The sequence below is a fragment of the Lampris incognitus genome, chromosome 13, assembly GCF_029633865.1.
Source record: "Lampris incognitus isolate fLamInc1 chromosome 13, fLamInc1.hap2, whole genome shotgun sequence".
Classification (NCBI taxonomy): Eukaryota; Metazoa; Chordata; class Actinopteri; order Lampriformes; family Lampridae; genus Lampris; species Lampris incognitus.
This window is the reverse complement of record NC_079223.1, coordinates 18,426,945-18,445,655: the sequence shown is the minus strand read 5'-3', so window position 1 is coordinate 18,445,655 and position 18,711 is coordinate 18,426,945. Positions and strand designations below refer to the sequence as shown.

At 45.6% G+C, this 18,711-nt stretch overlaps 1 protein-coding gene across 1 annotated transcript in view; it reads right to left on the bottom strand.

Moving 5' to 3' along the window:
- The window catches only part of grid1a (glutamate receptor, ionotropic, delta 1a), a 438,916-nt gene that overhangs the window by 2,650 nt on the left and 417,555 nt on the right, over window positions 1-18,711 (bottom strand). Inside the window, exons 12-15 of the mRNA XM_056291925.1 lie at window positions 16,318-16,456; window positions 8,698-8,893; window positions 2,933-3,099; window positions 432-672 (exon numbers count right to left, since the gene is read on the bottom strand). Coding sequence (XP_056147900.1) covers window positions 432-672; window positions 2,933-3,099; window positions 8,698-8,893; window positions 16,318-16,456 — 743 coding nt within the window. The remainder of the gene's footprint in view (window positions 1-431; window positions 673-2,932; window positions 3,100-8,697; window positions 8,894-16,317; window positions 16,457-18,711) is intronic.

Sequence of the window (18,711 nt, the reverse complement as noted above, 5' to 3'; positions counted from 1 at the left end):
TGAAATGGCAGATAAATATGATAATTTTAATTTTTAGAATTAGAATGAGAGAGAATCGCAGTGATTTCTTTCCTTTAGAGAGAAGCCTCGGAGAAGTTGTTAACACAGCACCCCATCCTCTATCCCAACATGAGTAGGAATGAATAGATAGATCACATGATGGTCGGACTACCATTGTCAGGGCAGGGGCACACCTATTATAACTGGGTGTACTGAAGCTCTACTAAATCGGGGCTTGCATCAGGGCCTGCTGCTGGATCCATAAAGTAGAGTGTGGCAGTGGCATCTCTGGGCAGGACCGGGGGGCCCGGGGGTCTGGGTCTCGACCGGGGCCTTGGTGGGGCTGGGGGTCCCGTGGTGGCCACCACGGCCCGGTTCTGGGCTAGCAGGCTTGGGCCTGGGCCCTGGACCGATGAGTTGCCAGCGGTCACCTCTTTGGGCTGCTCTCTGCGGCAGTGGTTGCTGTTCCACCACGTCTCTAAGGCGGCGACCAGGAGGGCCAGAAGGAGCCCTGCTGCTAGGATGCAGAAGACACCAGCGAAGCTGTGGAGCCGCAACGCCCTCCCCTCCGTCTGGGCGTCGGCATGGCTGTCCAGGTCGCAGCGGCCCTTCCTTGGCCACCACTTCTGCTTCAGGATATCCAGGTCCCCCTTCTCCTGAAGCTCTAGGATCCTGAGAGGGAATAAAGGAATGCATATGGTTTGTCTTCATGTACACATACTGCATCATGAAATAAGACTGGACTTTAGACAGCAAAAGTGCTAACCACCAACTCACAGTGCTGTCCTGGACAAGCTATCACTTTTGCAAAATATATAGAATATATTGTGGGGAATTAAGTAATGTACATGATCAACTTTTTCACAGAACAAATAATGGAGGAACATGGCACCATTAGTAACTTAGTAAAAGGGCACTAACTAGAATTTCTTGATAATCCAAGCATTGATTGAGCTCATGCAATAACACTAACCAAGGGGGGGGGGGGGATCAAAATTACTTTGAAAAAAAAGGCTTTCAAAGTATCATACTAATTTTCAGCTCATTAACGGCTAATTGGTTTGCAGAATGCAATGGAATGGAATGCTGCGGCAGTGTACGGGTATAAGGAGTGAAAATTGTGAAATTGACTTGTATCAATTGCCTCATGTTAACAGCAACTTTAAGAGCAGTCTTGTGTCAACAAAGTAAATATAAAGAACAGCATCAGAATAAATGAGTTTCATATCAAGTTGATTAAGCTTTATTTCTGAGATAAGCAAAAGCTACAGCCAGCCCATTAGTTAGTCTACAGAGACGGGGAATAGGGAAGAGAAGGAATGTGGAGAAGGAGAGCATGATGGCTGACAGGGTGCAGAAGTGAGACAGTGAATCTCACTGGAGAGGCTGGTCTTCTGCAGAGTCATTATTCAACCTCTTCAGTAGTGACAGGCACATGCATGCTTTGCACAAAAGCAGGCACATTTGTTTGGAAAACGTACGTACACACACACACACACACACACACACACACACACACAATCATACAAGGACACAAATTGTTGCCACAACTTTTGACATACACGGATTAATACTCCGGCTGCAGCACAGTGGTGCACCATGGCCCTATAAATTGTACACGTTCACTCTTTTTTCTCTGCTATAAAGTCATTGTTTTTGAGCTCTGTAGGAGATATTTCAAAGGTACATGTACAAAGGTACAGAACTCAAAAGACAAGGGGTGTCCAGGTTGCATAGTGGTCTATTCCGTTGCCTACCAACACAGGGATCACCGGTTCGAATCCCTGTGTTACCTGCGGCTTGGTCAGGCATCCCTACAGACACAATTGGCCGTGTCTGTGGGTGGGAAGCTGGATGTGGGAATGTATCTTGTTCACTGCACTAACTCCTCCCCTGGTCGGCCGGGGTGCCTGTTAAGCGGGGAGGGGGAACTGGGGGGAATAGCGTGGTCCTCCCACGCGCTACGTCCCCCCGGTGAAACGCCTCACTGTCAGGTGAAAAGAAGTGGCTGGCGACTCCACATGTATCAGAGGAGGCATGTGGTAGTCTGCAGCCCTCCCTGGATCGGCAGAGGGGTCAGAACAGCGACCACAATGGCTCAGAAGAGTGGGGTAATTGGCTGGATACAGTTAGGGAGAAAAAGGGGGGGAAAAACAAAACAAACAAACATCAAAAGACTGGCTCATAATATTACCATTCTGAGGAAATACATATGATATGACATATCCACAGTAGGAGCAACACAGAATACGTATGTGTTAATAAGAGGGAGGACACCAGAATGGTGAGGATACAAGGAGTAGATGTGACGAAGGTGGATGAATTTAAATTCTTGGGGTCAACTGTCCAAAGTAACGGGGCGTGCGGAAGAGAGGTGAAGAAGAGAGTGCAGGCAGGGTGGAGTGGGTGGAGGAGAGTGTCAGGAGTGATTTGTGACAGAAGGGGACCAGCAAGAGTTAAAGGGAAGGTTTACAAGATGGTTGTGAGACCAGCTATGTTATACGGTTTGGAGACAGTGGCACTGATGAAAAGACAGGAGGTGGAGTTGGAGGTGGCAGAGTTGAAGATGCTAAGATTTTCATTGGGATGGATGAAGAAGGACAGGATTAGGAATGAGTATTTGAGAGGGACAGCTCAGGTTGGATGGTGTGGAGACAAAGCAAGAGAGGCAAGATTGAGATGGCTTGGACATGTGTGGAGGAGAGATGCTGGGTATATTGGGAGAAGAATGCTGAATATGAAGCTGCCAGGGAAGAGGAAAAGAGGAAGGCCAAAGAGGACAGGAAGAAATGGAAACGGATGATCCGCTGTGGCGACCCCTTATGGGAGCAGTCAAACGTAGTAGTAGTAGTAGAAGTATGATATATCCACATAAAAAATATACACAATATCTGTTGTCACGGTATCCCCGTTTCTCTGCGTAACTACTTACTTCTGAGAGAAGAGGTCTCGGTAGGGACTCCCATGCTGCAGGGCCATGCCGTAACCCCGGGTGCTTATGCTGTTTCCCGTCACTGTCAGTGTACAGTCATCATCTGTCAACGCGGCATACTCCACCACCGCCATATCCCAAAGGAAGGCGAAAGACTCTCTCTTTGCCTGGACAGTACAACACAAAAGCACATGTACACGTGTGTGTACACACACACACATAGTATAATTATGAAAATAAGTCCATGTGAATCAGGTAAATCTATCATTGAGTGTGGAATGAAATCCTCTTTCGGAAAGGGGGGCGATTATTGTCTGGTTGACTCTTCTGAAAGACGGCATCAATTCTAGTCCGCTACATGAGACCAATTTCAAAAAATAACACACGCGTGCATTTATACATAAGCTCATACACATATCCAAGATGCCTCTCTTAATCACAAAGCTTTATTAATTTCCATTAGGACGTTGAAAGTTACTACTTCAAATACTTGATGGAGAGAAATACAAGAATCGCTGCTGGCTGACTGAGAAGTCCCCGGCCGGTGTGTTGACGGGGGTCCATGTGAAGTGCTTGTGCAGCTCTCTGATGTGTACAGTACAGCTAGCTCAGACTTCACACCAGACAAAGCTTTTCATTCCTCACATGGCATTCCACAGCTGTCGGGCTTCCTCAAGAAGATGAGGAAAATCACTGCATCCACTATTCTCAGGTAAAACCGTTTTTGTCCTGGCATCACATTCTGAGAGATACACAGTTGGTCTGTGGCCTCGAGCACACAACATGAACGTCTAAGACAACCGCTTCTTCTGACTGAATTGCTTTTGGAGTGTGAGAGGAGTTTCGCTTTTTTATTTATTGTTATTATTTTATTTTTTTGTTCTGCATGCACTGTCCTCCTGCCTCTGTCATTCCCACATTTTTCATGGCAATATCAAGCTGTCGGCAAAGAAAACCGCGAACAGCCTTTTCGCTTCAAATCTAATTTGGACTGTACAAGGTCATGAGGCTCATGCACCCTAAGAAAGAATCCAGGATGGAAAAGCCGAATAAAAAAAAAAAAGAAGCAAAAAGTATAAACCCTAGACCGAAGGTGTGTGTATCTTTCCCACGATCACTGTTAAGTCCAAATGAACGTGTCCTTGTGTACTGGCTATGAAAAGCACCGTGTATATATCTTCTCCACAAGCAATGCTAAGTTCAGATGAGGTGCCCACAATATCCTGTTGCTCTTGTTTACTGGCGAGGAACTCTTTGAAATCACTGCATTTTTCATTTGCAAGTCGAACGACTTCTGGTCAGCAATGTTGAGCCAGGGCCACAAGTTGAAGTCTTGTCCACTGATGTGTGTATCGCTGCAGCTGACCTGTCGATACCGAATGCAATTAGCTGCTTGAATGATGAGTCCTAATGACAAGTGTGTATGTCTCAACTCCACTGTGTCTAATTTGTTTAATTATGGATGATATTTCGGTCTGCTCTGACCTTGTGTTTGTGACAGAGCCTCAAAGACAGAGACTATTATTGGTGAGTGTGTATGTGCCGGGGAGATACACGGAGCTGGGGAACAAGTGGGAAACAGAGAGAGCGCATAAAATATTCATTCCAGTTGCAAACTGAGCTTGTGGTAATCAAAAACAATTAAGGCAGCCTCACAAGCTAATAGACTGATAATGTTGCTTTACTCCCACACCTGTGTGAAACGGGACCAGCAATTATTTTCCTTCAGACTACACAGTTTGTTCTTACATGGTTGTTTGTCGGATGAGGCATTATGAAGGAGGGGAAATTTTTCAGAATACATTTCCTGTTTTCTGAGCAGACATTTATTTGCATGTGTTTATACTTAATGGAACTCAAAAGTCTTGCACTTATTTACTCTTTCACCGTGTTTAGCCTCAATATATTGTGACAGAATAGTTGAATCAAATCAATAATGTCAGAAGGTTGACCCAAACAGCTCAAATAATTCAAACAACTCAGGTTGTGTCCATTTTGTTCAGTATTTTTTTTTTTTGTGTGTGGAATTTTTCCCCTTTTTCTTTCCAGTTGTATCCGGTCAATTACCCCACTATTCCAAGCTGTCCCGGTTGCTGCTCCACCCCCTCTGCTGATCCAGGGAGGGCTGCAGACTACCACATGCCCCCTCCGACAGTGAGGCGTTTTGCCAGGGGGACATAGCGCGTGGGAGGATCACACTACTCCCCCCAGTTCCCCCTCCCCCCCGAACAGGTACCCCGACTGGCCAGAGGAGGCGCTAGTGCAACGACCAGGACACATACCCACATCCGGCTTCCCACCCGCAGACACAGCTAATTGTGTCTGTAGGGATGCCCGACCAAGCCGGAGGTTCGAACACGGGGATTCGAACCGGTGATCCCCGTGTTGGTAGGCAACAGAATAGACTGCCACACCACCCAGATGCCCTCGTATTCAGTATTTAAAGTATACACTGTAAAGTGGAGATGAAATGTGGCTGTTTTGGTAAAAGCACCGTGCCCCTTCTCCTTCTTTGTGGGGAGCAGGCGGCTTTCAGAATTGCAGAAAAGTTTGGCTTTCTAAAAGAGCACACGACACCCCATGGTAGGGCTTTTTTATGTGAACGGACCAAAAAATCAAGAGTGGAGGCTGTTTTTCAGGCCATGTTAGCTGGAGGCTGACAGCAGCTCAAAGGGCAATGAGAGAGAGAGCTCTTACTTTGGTCTTACTTCTAGGTACCACAAACATCATAGTGAGGATGTGTGGGGGAGAAATATATGCAGAGAAGAGTTTGCAGTCTGTGTAGCTTACCATGATCTTTTGGGGTGTGAAAAAAAAAGTCAATGTGCGAATCTATACTCTCAGTTTTGATTTCTAGGTTTTCACATCTGAGAGTAAGGATTTCAACATTGATCTTTTTTCCACACCCCAAAAGCGGTCCACGGTGGACTGGGTTTCTGCCACTTTATTGGCTTTACTGGAAAAATTTCAGGATGGAGGCCCAAGTACTGCGGCTGTATGATGTTTATTATATGGACCCTACAACACAAACAATGAATGTTTGCAGCTAGAAAAAGGGTTGGGTAATCAGTCAATGTTATGTTTGTTGCCTTTCAGTGGTATTGTTTCAGGATGAAGTTGTCAAATCATGACACCCAATTTTGTTATCAAACAGAAATCTAACAACTTATTACCAAAAATTTGTCGCACAATGAGGGCCGAGATATCGGAGAGTACTATTTGAAAATTAGTTTTGGTTTGATGTTGTACTTTACCAAACAATTTAATGTGATGAACTGGTGAACTGGATTCTTAAATTGTGTATTTTGTGCATATGTCCAGACATGAAATATATTGATATCATGTAGAACTCCCAATTATTATCATAATAATATTTCTCATGTCGCCATGCATTAGCTGGAACAAAGAGACTTATATACACTGATGATCCAAAACATGACCATCCACAGGTGAACCGAATAATGTTGATCATCTCCAAACAAGGGCGCATGTCAAGGTCTGGGTAGATTAGATGGTAAGCGAACAATCAGTTCTCATAGTCAGTGTGTTGGATGCAGGAGAAATGAGCAGGAGTAAAGACCTGAGCCACTTTGACAAGGACCAAATTGTTATGGCCAGACACCTGGGTCAGAGCATCTCTGAAACGGCAAGGCTTGTGGGGTGCTCCCGGTAAGCAGTGGTGAGTACATACTGACAGTGGTCCGAGGAGGGACAAACCACAAACTGGTGACAGGGTGTTGGGCGCCCAAGGCTCATCAATGCACGAGGGCAACAAAGCCTATCTCATCTGGTCTGAACCGACAGAAGGCCTACTGTAGCACAAGTAATGGAAAATTTTAATGATGGTTTAGGAGGAATGTGTCACAACACACAGTGTATTGCACCCTGCTGCGTATGGGGCTGTGTAGCTGCAGACTGGTCAGAGTGCCCACGATGACCTCTGTCCACCGTCAAAAGTGCCTACAATAGTCACACAAGCGTCAGAACTGGACCTTGAAGCAGTGGAAGAAGGTCGCCCGGCACCATAAGTCACACTTTCTTTTACATCAGATGGATGGCCGTGTTCGGATGTCCGCTTCCGGTGCGGGAAGTTGGCTGTGCAAATTCACGTTTGCAGCGGCCTCACCCACTGCCGGTGTCGGAAGATGGTGGCGCGAATTCACATTTGCAGCGGCCTCACCCAGTACTGTCCATACAGTGTCTTTGTCCATGTCTGCATCTACGTTTTGTCTTTGTTTGACAGCTGGGAGAGCTGGCGCTGGATTGGATGGGAGAGTGGGGCAGGCTAAGCTAACTGCCAGCCCATGCAGACCGGCAGTTCCGATAACACTGAGGGCGGTTTGTCGACGGCCTCACCTGGCGTTGACTGTTGTGTTTTTGATGTCGTCGTGAGGAGTGTGGGGAGGTGTGTCGAGAGTGTCTGGCTGGGAGAGCTGGCACTGGATTGACTGGGAGATCTTGGTCTGCTTCGTCCGGTGAGCCCGGGGACCATGGCCCCTGCCTGGAGCTGCACCCCAGCGAGGAGGAAACGCTGAGGAAGGTCTGACAGGATGTGGAAACAGGGTGGGCTAAGCTAACTGCTAGCCCATGCAGACCAGTGGTTCCGACATTCATCCTGGCTGGTGTTCGTTTCCTTGGACAGTGATTTTTTTGTTGTTGTTTAGTTTTGATATATGTGTGTTCTTGTAGTTTTTGGATGTGTTTTTGTCTTTGTGTTGTACTGCTGTGGGCTGGGGGAAATGGCATTTCATTTCATTTCCTGCCACACTGCACACATTGTTCGGGAATGGTGTGAGAAACATGATGAAGTGAAGGTGTTTCCCTGGCCTCCAAATTCTCCAGAACTCAGTCTGATTGAGCATCTGTGGGATGTGCCGTACCAACAAATGTGGTCTGTAGCAGTTCCATCTCGCAACTTACAGGACTTGAAGGATCTGCTGCTAATGTTTTAGTGCCAGGTACCACAGGACACCTTCAGGGGTCTCATAGAGTTCATGCCTTGGCGGGTCGGCGCAGTTGTGGCGGTACAGGGAGGACCAACAACATATTAGGCAGGTGGTCATAATGTTTTGGCTCATCAGTGTGTGTGTGTGTGTGTGTATATACACACACAGCGAGCAGAGAGAGACTAGAGAGTTTATCATTTAGGTTGCTGTAGTAACCTGAGAGTAAACTTGTGTTGCAGAAGTACCTACATCTAGACAAGAAGATCATTAGTTTTCCAGTCCTGAGAGGTGTATCTTCTAAAACATAGGCACTGATTGATTCCTGGAGTTCCATCAGGACACAACAAATAGTACTTTCTTTACCATATTTAAACAAATAAAACACACAAAAAGCCAAATGGATTATAAAAACAAAAAGTGCATCTTCTCTAATTGAAACCAGCATCTGTTATGGCTAGGGATAGAAAGGCTTTGTTTTATGATCTTATTTGCAAGGAAGCGTACAACTTGAAATGTGGTTGACACTGCACACTTTCTGCAGAAAAACTGGAATACTGTCAACAGTTCTCAAATCAAGAAAATGGGGTTGGCATTTGAGAGAATAACAAACAAAAGTTATATGTGCTGTATAAAATGCCAGTTAAACTAACAAACCACAGATATAACATTGACCATGTCCCATATTTATGTGGATACATTTATTTATAAGGTACTATGTGCTCAGGTCTCCAGCCTCACAAATCTCTTTATATAAGAACTCACTAATATTTAGTTCTCAGACAACTTTTTGTTTGGAGCCAAGTCAGTCCTTGGACTCACCTTTTTGATGCCCTCAGATGGGCTAGACACAGAATTCTCATGGCCGTTGTTCTTGTTGATGGTCCTCCATAGCTCAGCAAAGGTGCTGTCCTGCTCCAGGGGGTTGGTACCTTTAGCACGGAAATACTCGTACACGGCTGAGTCGCGCACTGTCCCGTACACCAGGTCCACTTGCTTGGACAAGTCCTGGAATGACCTAGAGTTAGGATCAGACACAACAGCAATGATTTAGTTTACTAATATTGGTAGAAAACACAAGTAAGGAAGGATTTGGAAACCTGATACTTCAAATTAAACCAGTTTGCTTTAAAGCTAGGGTAGGCAACTTTGGAGAAGGAAGCAATTTTGACAGAAGGGGGGGGGGCCCTTATGTGATGCTGTCCAAGACTCATACTAATGATTAATACTGTGAAGACAGTAACATGTATTGCAGTTGTTAGTCTGTGCATGTTAAAATAAATAAACAAATAAATAAAGTAAAATCTCAGCAAATCTTTTAGTTACCCCAACATTGACGTCAGAAAGCACTTTTACACTTAAAGATGAAGGACATATTTATTAAGATGAACACTATCTAGTCTATCCATCTCTACAAGATCCATAGTGGTGACAAGGATACTGACAAGAAGCATGGCAGAAAAGCTGTGGATGTGAATGATTGACAGGTAGTAGGACCACCCTGTCACAGAGAGCTCCCCTGATTGAGAACTACTGGAAGGGGTGAGATTTTGAGATACTTAATAAAGACTAATTTCTTTTCACACCATTTGAGTTACTCACAGTTGCCCAATGACTGCAGGGCGAGGCTCCAGCATCCCCGCGACCCTGAGAGCAGGATAAGCGGTTTGGGTACAATGTGTCCTGCCATTGTACTCTTACAGGTGGTGGGGTGCCTGTACAGCTGCAGGTGGATCTGGGGAAAATAGCGTGAGTATTCCCCAGAAGAAACCTGCAGCTGCCAGCTGAAAAAAAAAATGGTCAGTGACTCCATGTGTATCAGAAGACACATGTAGGGTCTATGCCCTCCCCAACCGCCACAGAAGGATGTGCAATCACGGGAACCGAGGTGAACAGGGAATCAGATATGACAAATTGGGTATGCTTGTCATTCTTTTTTTTGGGGGGGGGGGGTCTCCCCAATTGTACCTGGCCAATTACCCCACTTTTCCGAGCCACCCCGGCCACTGCTCCACCCCCTCTGCTGATCCGGGGAGGGCTGCAGACTACCACATGCCTTCTCCGATACATGTGGAGTCACCAGCTGCTTCTTTTCACCTGACAGTGAGGAGTTTCACCAGGGGGATGTAGCGCGTAGGAGGATCACGCTATTCCCCCCAGTTCCCCCTCCCCCCCTGAACAGGCACCCTGACTGACCAGAGGAGGTGCTAGTGCAGCAACCAGGACACATACCGACATCCGGCTTCCCACCCACAGACATGGCCAATTGTGTCTGTAGGGATGTCCGACCAAGCCGGAGGCAACACGGGGATTCGAACCAGCGATCCCCGTGTTGGTAGGCAATGGAATATATCGCCATGCTACCCGGACGCCCCATGCTCTTCATTGTTACGAGTGCATGTTTTTAAGTGGAAAAAATCTCTACGAATTTTAACATTGATCTGGTAAATTACATTGTTTATTCATAAAGCCCTAAATCATAGTAACAGTCTTCACATTCTCACAGTTTTACAGCTAGAGACAAATAACAACACCTCTTACTTAGATTCTCGATTCAGATGAGGAAAAAAAAACAAACTTGCAGGATAAGGTGATCTCTGTCATCATGAGAGGTTTCCCCGCATAAAACTGACAGATAAAAATGCCGATTTGGGAGATTTTAAGTCTCCAAAATTGTATGAATGAATTCTGTATTCCAAACTGCATGCACAAAGTCCGGATCTCCTCCGGGTTTTAAAGTTGATGATTTCATCTAGAGACATTTCTATAATCCTTACAGGTACCACGTGTGATGGCATTTTGCTTTGTGGAGCACTGTGACAACATGAGTGCTCTGACAACAACAAACACGACACATCTCACCATCGGGTCAACACTGTGTATTTGTCTGAGAAATGGAGACGACTGAAAGCCTCAAAACAAAGTGAAAGCGATGTGGTATTGGCTGGTTTTCTCAACCTCAAGTGTTAAAGCAAACAACATTCACAAAGTCTGACCAAAACCACGGTCAGACAGCCGCTGTGTGTGTCCATTGTGGGTTGTACCTATAAGAACTATATATATATTTTTTATTTAGACACACTTTAAACCTGATCATTTTAAATATAAAACAAGTATCCATACACTCAATGTATACAGCATGCACAATTTCAACACAGGGGCATCAAGTAGGGGTCGCCAAGCTCAGTTTTAAGTCATATTTAGCTTTCACTGAATCAGAAAACACTCAACTTTTTTGGGGGGGGGGGATTTTTTTCCGCCCCCCCCCCCAAGTGTACTTGGCCAATTACCCCACTCTTCCGAGCCGTCCTGTTCGCTGCTCCGCCCCCTCTGCTGATCTGGGGAGGGCTGCAGACTACCACATGCCACCTCCGATACATGTGGAGTCGCCAGCTGCTTCTTTTCACCTGACAGTGAGGAGTTCCACCAGGAGGACGTAGCACGTGGGAGGATCACGCTATTCCCCCCAGTTCCCCCTCTCCCCTGAACAAGTGCCCCAACTGACCAAAGGAGGCGCTAGTGCAGCGAGCAGGACACATACCCACATGAGGCTTCCCACTTGCTGACGCGGCCAATTGTGTCTGTAGGGACACCCGACCAAGCTGGAGGTAACACGGGGATTCGAACCGGAGAGCCTTGCGTTGGTAGGCAATGGAATAGGCCGCCACGCCACCCAGACGCCCTTAGCTACCATTTCTTCAGTAGGTCAGCACACCTAAACAGCACTGGATCATGTACATAGCAAGGATTGTCTCCCATTCAATTACCTAGAAGGTGAAAGATGTGAATAGCTCATTTCAAGATAACGATGTTAAGTTTATTCAGTCATTTAATTAGCATGTTATCTGGAAACACTGTGAAAGAAAAAGGAGCAGGAGGGGAACAGGAGACAGAAACGACTAATTAGTTTTTTTTTCTGGTCTCCGGTTCATTCTGACAGCGGGAACTATGAGCCAGTCAATCTGCAGCACTGACTGTAAGTTATTCCAGCTTAATTTTCTCCGGCGTCTTGCGTCCGAGGCTGTGTGAGTGTGCACCGTGACCACCGGGTGCACTGTGACTGGAGCTATAGAGTCGACCTAGGTCTTCAGCACGTGCACCGAGATCCACCAAACCAGGGGTTGATGGAACAGGTGGAAGAAGTCAAACCTGTTACTTCCTCTGAAGCATTATTAGAAAAAAAATCGGGACCATGCAAATGATATCTCATTGTAGCCATGAAGAAAACACCAAACGATGATCATGTTGGCCTGTACATAGCATTAAAACAGTCTGCTTTTTGGACGATTGTGTGGATTTTGAGTACATACCTGGAATACCTAGAAAACATTTTCTTGTAAAGCCCTGCTGACCTGTCTGCTTCTCTCATTCTCATTTCTTCCCCTCTGTTTTGCCTCCTGTAAAATGTTCACCTTTTCTATTATACAGCCTTTCAACATACCCTTCGAGGGCTCAGAATAATTACAGCCAGGTTAAACACTGCCCCCTTCTTCACTAGCCGTGATGGCACATTCAAGTTTGAACAAAGCACAGCTTACAAATCCTGATAGAATCAAATACATCCTTCACACTTCTGTCTTCTTTCACGCTATCCTTCACACTCTCAAACACATGTAAACCCAAGTAACATTATTCCCCCACATGTGGTAAACACACACACACTCTTATCACTTCATGTATGTCTGTGTCATTAATGCTCACAAAGGTCTTGCATAGATTGAAGAGGCTAAACATTAAACGAGCCCTTATAATTCTCTCATCATCATCATCAGTTCTGTAACCTATGGAGGTCGTAGGAGCACAGCTGATGCCGCAACAGGTTGAGTTATCATAGTGTTTCAGTAGGGGGAGCCCTGCCCTTTGACAGGTTTTGTTTTTAGTCCTGCTGGGTGTCCACACACCCTCCTCACAACAACCCCAAGGGTTGGAAGTGGGGGTGCCGGTTCAGTCGCCGACGACCCGACGGTTGCAGTTTAACGTCGTACCGAGGACGGGTGCTCTGGCTAGTCTTAAAACAATCAGCTCGCCTTTGTAAATGTTTTATCCTTGGCATGTAAGTAACGTGCATGCCAAGGATAAAAAAAATTGGGTTGCTGAAGTGTCATGTGATGTAGGCTGAAAGGTACAGGCTACCGATTCCTGCATGCGTGACAAACCCCGGATAGGCCCCTCCTCGCAGTATTGACTGGACTTCACTTGTGGAGTTGGCGTAGCCTGGGCAGCACTCAGCTGGCTAAAGCCTAACGGGACCGCAGACTGGCGGTTATAAAAATCGCACACATCCCTGGCTCGTAAGTGCCTAACAAGTGGGCAGTCCGGAGTCCCAATCCGACCATCACTTGGGTGCAACCTGTGGCGGATCCCATCGTCTTCACTCTTGTGTTGCCATGGAACTAGATCCTACCAGGCCAAGCAGTGTGGACCAGTGTTGCAACCTGATCTCCACCTTAATCAAGGCTTTAGCGAATGGCTCCAAGTTTTTAAGCACACACCTTAATCTCTTGGAATGGATCCTCGGACACGAGAGACGCCAACGACGCCAATGCAAGTAACGGTTCGGTCCTCACATCAAAACAATTTCACTACTGGGCATTTTTTGGACAGATCAGTTATAAAGACCACAGCCAGCAGTGTTATAACGGATTGTTTACAGGCTAATTTATATCTTAATGGACACAACTTATGTAGACATTAGAGAGAGATTTATCTCCCGGCAACTCCCACTGTGTGTGTGTGTGTGTGTGTGTGTGTGTGTGTGTGTGTGTGTGTGTGTGTGTGTGTGTGTGTGTGCAGATGCCTTAGGCTCATACTGAAGCAGCTGCAACAGTGGCAGTGCTAAGTGTGAGCTGCAAGGCTGCTGGTTAAACTGCTCTGTCTGCAGCACAGCAACGTTAGAGAAGTGTCCCTTGTTGCTGGGTGGTGGGAGAGGAAAGAAAGAAAAGAATCAGCGCTCACTGATTGCACCACTTTGTCCTGGAGCAGGGGCATTAAAGTATAAAGCCTTGTTTAAAGAGAAAACAAACAGAAGAAATGATACCTAGAACTTGTTAGGAAAAAAAAAACCTAATAGAATATACACGTTAGCTTTAGGATTCATTCACAGTCAAGCTTCTCCAGCATGTACTGTGCAAATGTAATATCTCTGAGCGCACATAGAAATAGTCACAGCTATAAATACACACACCGCACACAAACATACACTCATTGCAACTATATCTACACACATTTTGGTCATCAGCATGTACACAGAACACAATTAGAGGGATCAAACATGCAGCAGCTTTATGGTGACTGTATTTTAAGAGAATAGAATGGGAAATATATGACATGAATCTTTAATCTACACTCTAAATTCATAGTTAGGCCATTTGCAGTGGTGTCTTTTGGTTGGAACGACGAATGTAATTGCAACCATCTGCGGAGATTCAAAGAAGCATTTATCTCAACTAAAGTTATACTGCGAATCAGTCAAAAGACACCGACTACATTTCCATAATCCACATTTGCTTTGAGTACGATGTTTTCCAGCACTTTATTCATGTCATAGATAATGCTGCAAACGCATCCGTTGCATAAATAATGATGAAGTGACATTCAAACGAGACTCCTGACATTGTGAAATATTGCAATCAGAAGCAGCCTGTAAAAAGGTTAACCACAATCATGTAGAAAAGTGGAGCACGGTGACGCTCCCATGTGCAAGCATCCTGTCGTGGTACTATGACCACTGGTTGGTGTATTAAAACATTTCAAAGTGCATTTCTTCCATCATTTTCACCTTACGTTAATATGAAATATTACCAGTATTAGCTGTCACAGAATAGGATCCACCCAGCATAAATCAATTCTTGACAGAAGCCACATTTGTTCCCGTGTGTTTTTCTGACATAGTTCCCAGCTCAAGTAGCCTGTTTGTTTGTGTTATGTCGGCTGTTGGAAACTCGCCTGATTAGCATTTTGTTGACATTTCAAATTTTTGCCAAGAACTCACTTGACAGTTGGATGGAAACATCTCAAATGTCCCTTTACAGGTGATCTGGGCTCCACTTAGCATTTTCTTCGTCTCGTCACAAGTCCCTATGTGGCTATTTGCTCAACAGCTGAGAGACACAACACAATCAAATACCCCACTGCCAAACCTTTGGGGAGGCAAAAAGCACCAAATTGGATTCACTTGCAAATAACAGTCGGGTCGGACCGACTCCTTGTAGCAGTTGATCAGAAATTACTGAAGGGCATTTCAAAGCTGATGCAACAGCACTTACCCTTGTGGCGAAAAGCGACACAAAATACAATGTCTTATCAACTATATGAAGTGCACACCTTATTATACACAGGCTGTCATGTCTGGCCTAAAGACTATGCCATTGCCAGGGGTAAAAATTATGCGCTGAAGCATTAGAGGGGCCCAACAATTCACTTCAAGGTTATCAGACAAAACTGCAAATATATTCATTAACTTAGGAGGTCAGACGCTTGCATCAAACAGTAAATTGAAGTTGCTAAGTTATTTTTATCATGTTTGCAAAAGTCAACTTCCAACACCATAATCAGACAATATTGTTGATGTCTAGCTGAGTGAAAGGTAGACTCTGATACCTCGCTGTAGACAGATGTTTGCCTGTGTTGTCCATAAATAATTTAGCCATTTCTCAAAATGTTCACCTCTCAGGGAAATAGAAGCTTTATAATTTTTTATTTATCCCGCTTTTTCTCCCCAGTTGTACTTGTCCATCCTACTCTTCCGAGCCATCCCGGTCGCTGCTCCACCCCCTCTGCCGATCCAGGGAAGGCTGCAGACTACCACACGCCTCCTCCGATACATGTGGAGTCGCCAGCCACTTCTTTTCACCTGACAGTGGGGAGTTTCACCAGGGGGATGTAGCGCATGGGAGGATCACGCTATTCCCCCCCTTCACGAACAGGCGCCCTGACTGACCAGAGGAGGTGCTAGTGCAGCGACCAGGACACATACCCACATCCGGCTTCCCATCCGCAGACACGGCCAATTGTGTCTGTAGGGACGCCTGGCCAAGCTCGAGGTAACAAAGGGATTCGAACCGGCGATCCCTGTGTTGGTAGGCAATAGAATAGACCACTATGCCACTCAGAAGCCCAACCTCTATATTTTTTTAATGGTACCATGCATGTTTGTGTTCCTCCAATGGAAATCAAAATGTACATTTTTGCAGTTTTTTTTTTTTAGATGTTCAAGTTACAGGACTGAGTCTATGTTGCATATAAGATAATGCACGAGCAACATAATAGTTTTATATATTTGTGTACGTAACCTACTTGGCAAACACATACACTTGATTAGATTTATGAATTACACACCCCGTCTCGAGGGTGACGTGTCGTGGGAGGCTAAGAAAAAGTGGATCTGGACAGGTTTTCAATGAACATTTTCTAGATACAGTCATGGAAAGCGTTGTGTCTTACCGCACTGCATTGTCCATGCGTGACACAGTGAGGTAGGCGGCCAGGTTTGCTGTGTAGGAGGAACAAACAATAAGGGTGAAGAGCCACCAGCTGCCCATGACAATTCGTAAGGCCACCGAACCCAGGATGGAGTCGCTGCCTGAAGGGAATACAGGTACAAACACCCTCATGAATAAAGAGTCGACAGGACTAAATATACATTTGCACACACAGATAAACACGTCAACAGAATCAGCATCATCACTGCTTACTGCATAGTTATTACTCACCAACACATGCAATCTAATGTAACTATCCATGATGTCAAAAGTCCATTTATAATTAATCAACGCTGTCTTGTCGAGGCCACCACCTAAATACTTGCATATTCTGTAACACTTCCCAAATCTTTCCATCTGTAAATGCCCCAGTACTCATTAATCTTCAGTATTTCTTGTCCTTGTTTTACTTCTATCCCTGTCCTTCACCCTTCACATTTCCTCTGTTTTCTCTATGAGACAGAGAAGGATCTGTGTGTCAGATTATCTCTTCCATCTTTGCAGTTTCCCTGTCACTCTGCCTCGGCTTCCCTCTCGCTCTCTCGCCAAATGCCCAACATGCCGTGTGAACAGCCTAAGAGGTGGAAGAGGGGAAATGTCAGCATGAATTTTAATTTTGAAGAGTAAAGCCGTGGAAATGCCATCTAAAGAATGGCAGATCGGCAGTATGAAAAGTAATGAAAACCCATTTGTCTCAAAGTGCCACAATCAACACAGCTGCACCCTGATGATGGCTCGGGAAGAAATGAAAGCCTTGTCACTTGCATGGTGCACCAACATCAGTCATTTTTATTACACGTGGCTCTGACTCTGATAGGCTACGTTCATCAGATGGGAGTTGTGTATCGTGACATTTTTGGGGGCAGTGACATTGTAGTAAGAGTCCGGGTAACAGTGCTGTGTCCATCAGCATTGTAACCAGCTGGTTCAGACTTCTGACTAGATGGCAAAAATGTCTGTAAGCTGGGCGTCTGGGTAGCATAGCAATCTATTCTGTTGCCTACCAACACAGGGATCACCGGTTCAAATCCCCATGTTACCTCCAGCTTGGCCGAGCATCCCTACAGACACAATTGGCCGTGTCTGCGGGTGGGAAGCCGGATGGGTATGTGTTCTGGTTGCTGCTCTAGCGCCTGCGCTGGTCAGTCGGGGTGCCTGTTAGGGAGGGAGGGGGAACTGGGGGGAATAGTGTGATCCTCCCACACGCTACGTCCCCCTGGTGAAACTCCTCACTGTCAGGTGAAAAGAAGCAGCTGGTGACGCCACATGTATCGGAGGAGGCATGTGGTAGTCTGCAGCCCTCCCCGGATCGGCAGAGGGGGTGGAGCAGCTACCGGGATGGCTTGGAAGAGTGGGATAATTGGCTGGGTACAATTGGGCAGAAAAAATCCCCCCCCCCCCCAAAAAGTCTCTAAACTATACTCAGGTTCAGATTAGATCCTGATTAATAGCGGAAGGATTAAAATCAAAGCTCCTTATCCTTGACCTCCATATATGACAAAGGGATGGCATCACCTTCCAAAGTAACAGGATGAGTGAGGAAAGTCGGCGTATGTGTGGGCAGTCGAGGGTTGCATGAACACAGAACTTACCATGAAGCCCAGCCAACTGTAAAAATATCAATATGAAATAATTCGGAGGGGCATGTTTGCCAAGTTGACGCCCTCTCACAGTGCTGCTTTAAACTTCAGCAGTGAGATTCATATCAAATGGACCGATGCGCCCCCCCCAAAAAAAAACCCAGAACCCTCTATGCCCTTGAATAGAATAAGAGCTGCCGATGATGAAACTGAGCCAAAAAAGTGAAGGAAAGAATATTAGGCCAAAGAGAGAGAATTCAGCTTTTCCAAAAATATAGTGGGCGTTGGGCTCAAAAAGGCTCATGGGCAGCAGGCCAGACTTTGATAAATGTAGCAGAGCTTTTACCATCAGTTGCTGGAGTAGTCGTTTATCCATGCTGGAGATACCTGGATCCCAACCAGACCCAAAGGCGGGATATTCCCTTAGACAAGGGCACCTTTAGAAAAATGGAGGATGTGCGTGTGTGTTGGGGGGGGGGGTCGTTCCTAAAATTGTATCACTAGTGCATTAACTGGGCAGCATATCAAGACGAACCGAGAAATGTGTTTTCATTGCTTTTATGGCTGCACTGTTTTTTTTTTGTCTCCTACTAACATGTCTGTGTGTCTGGGTTTCGTGAACTACTGTCCTCAAATGCACATCGCTCTGACGGCATTTCTTTTGCCAGTTTTCTGCGTTTGTGATTTAAAAAATGCTCTACATTCTTTCATATTTTGCTCTTTGTAAAGTGTGTAGCATTCAGTCTATCCCAATGGCTAGGAGGATGGTAGTACCC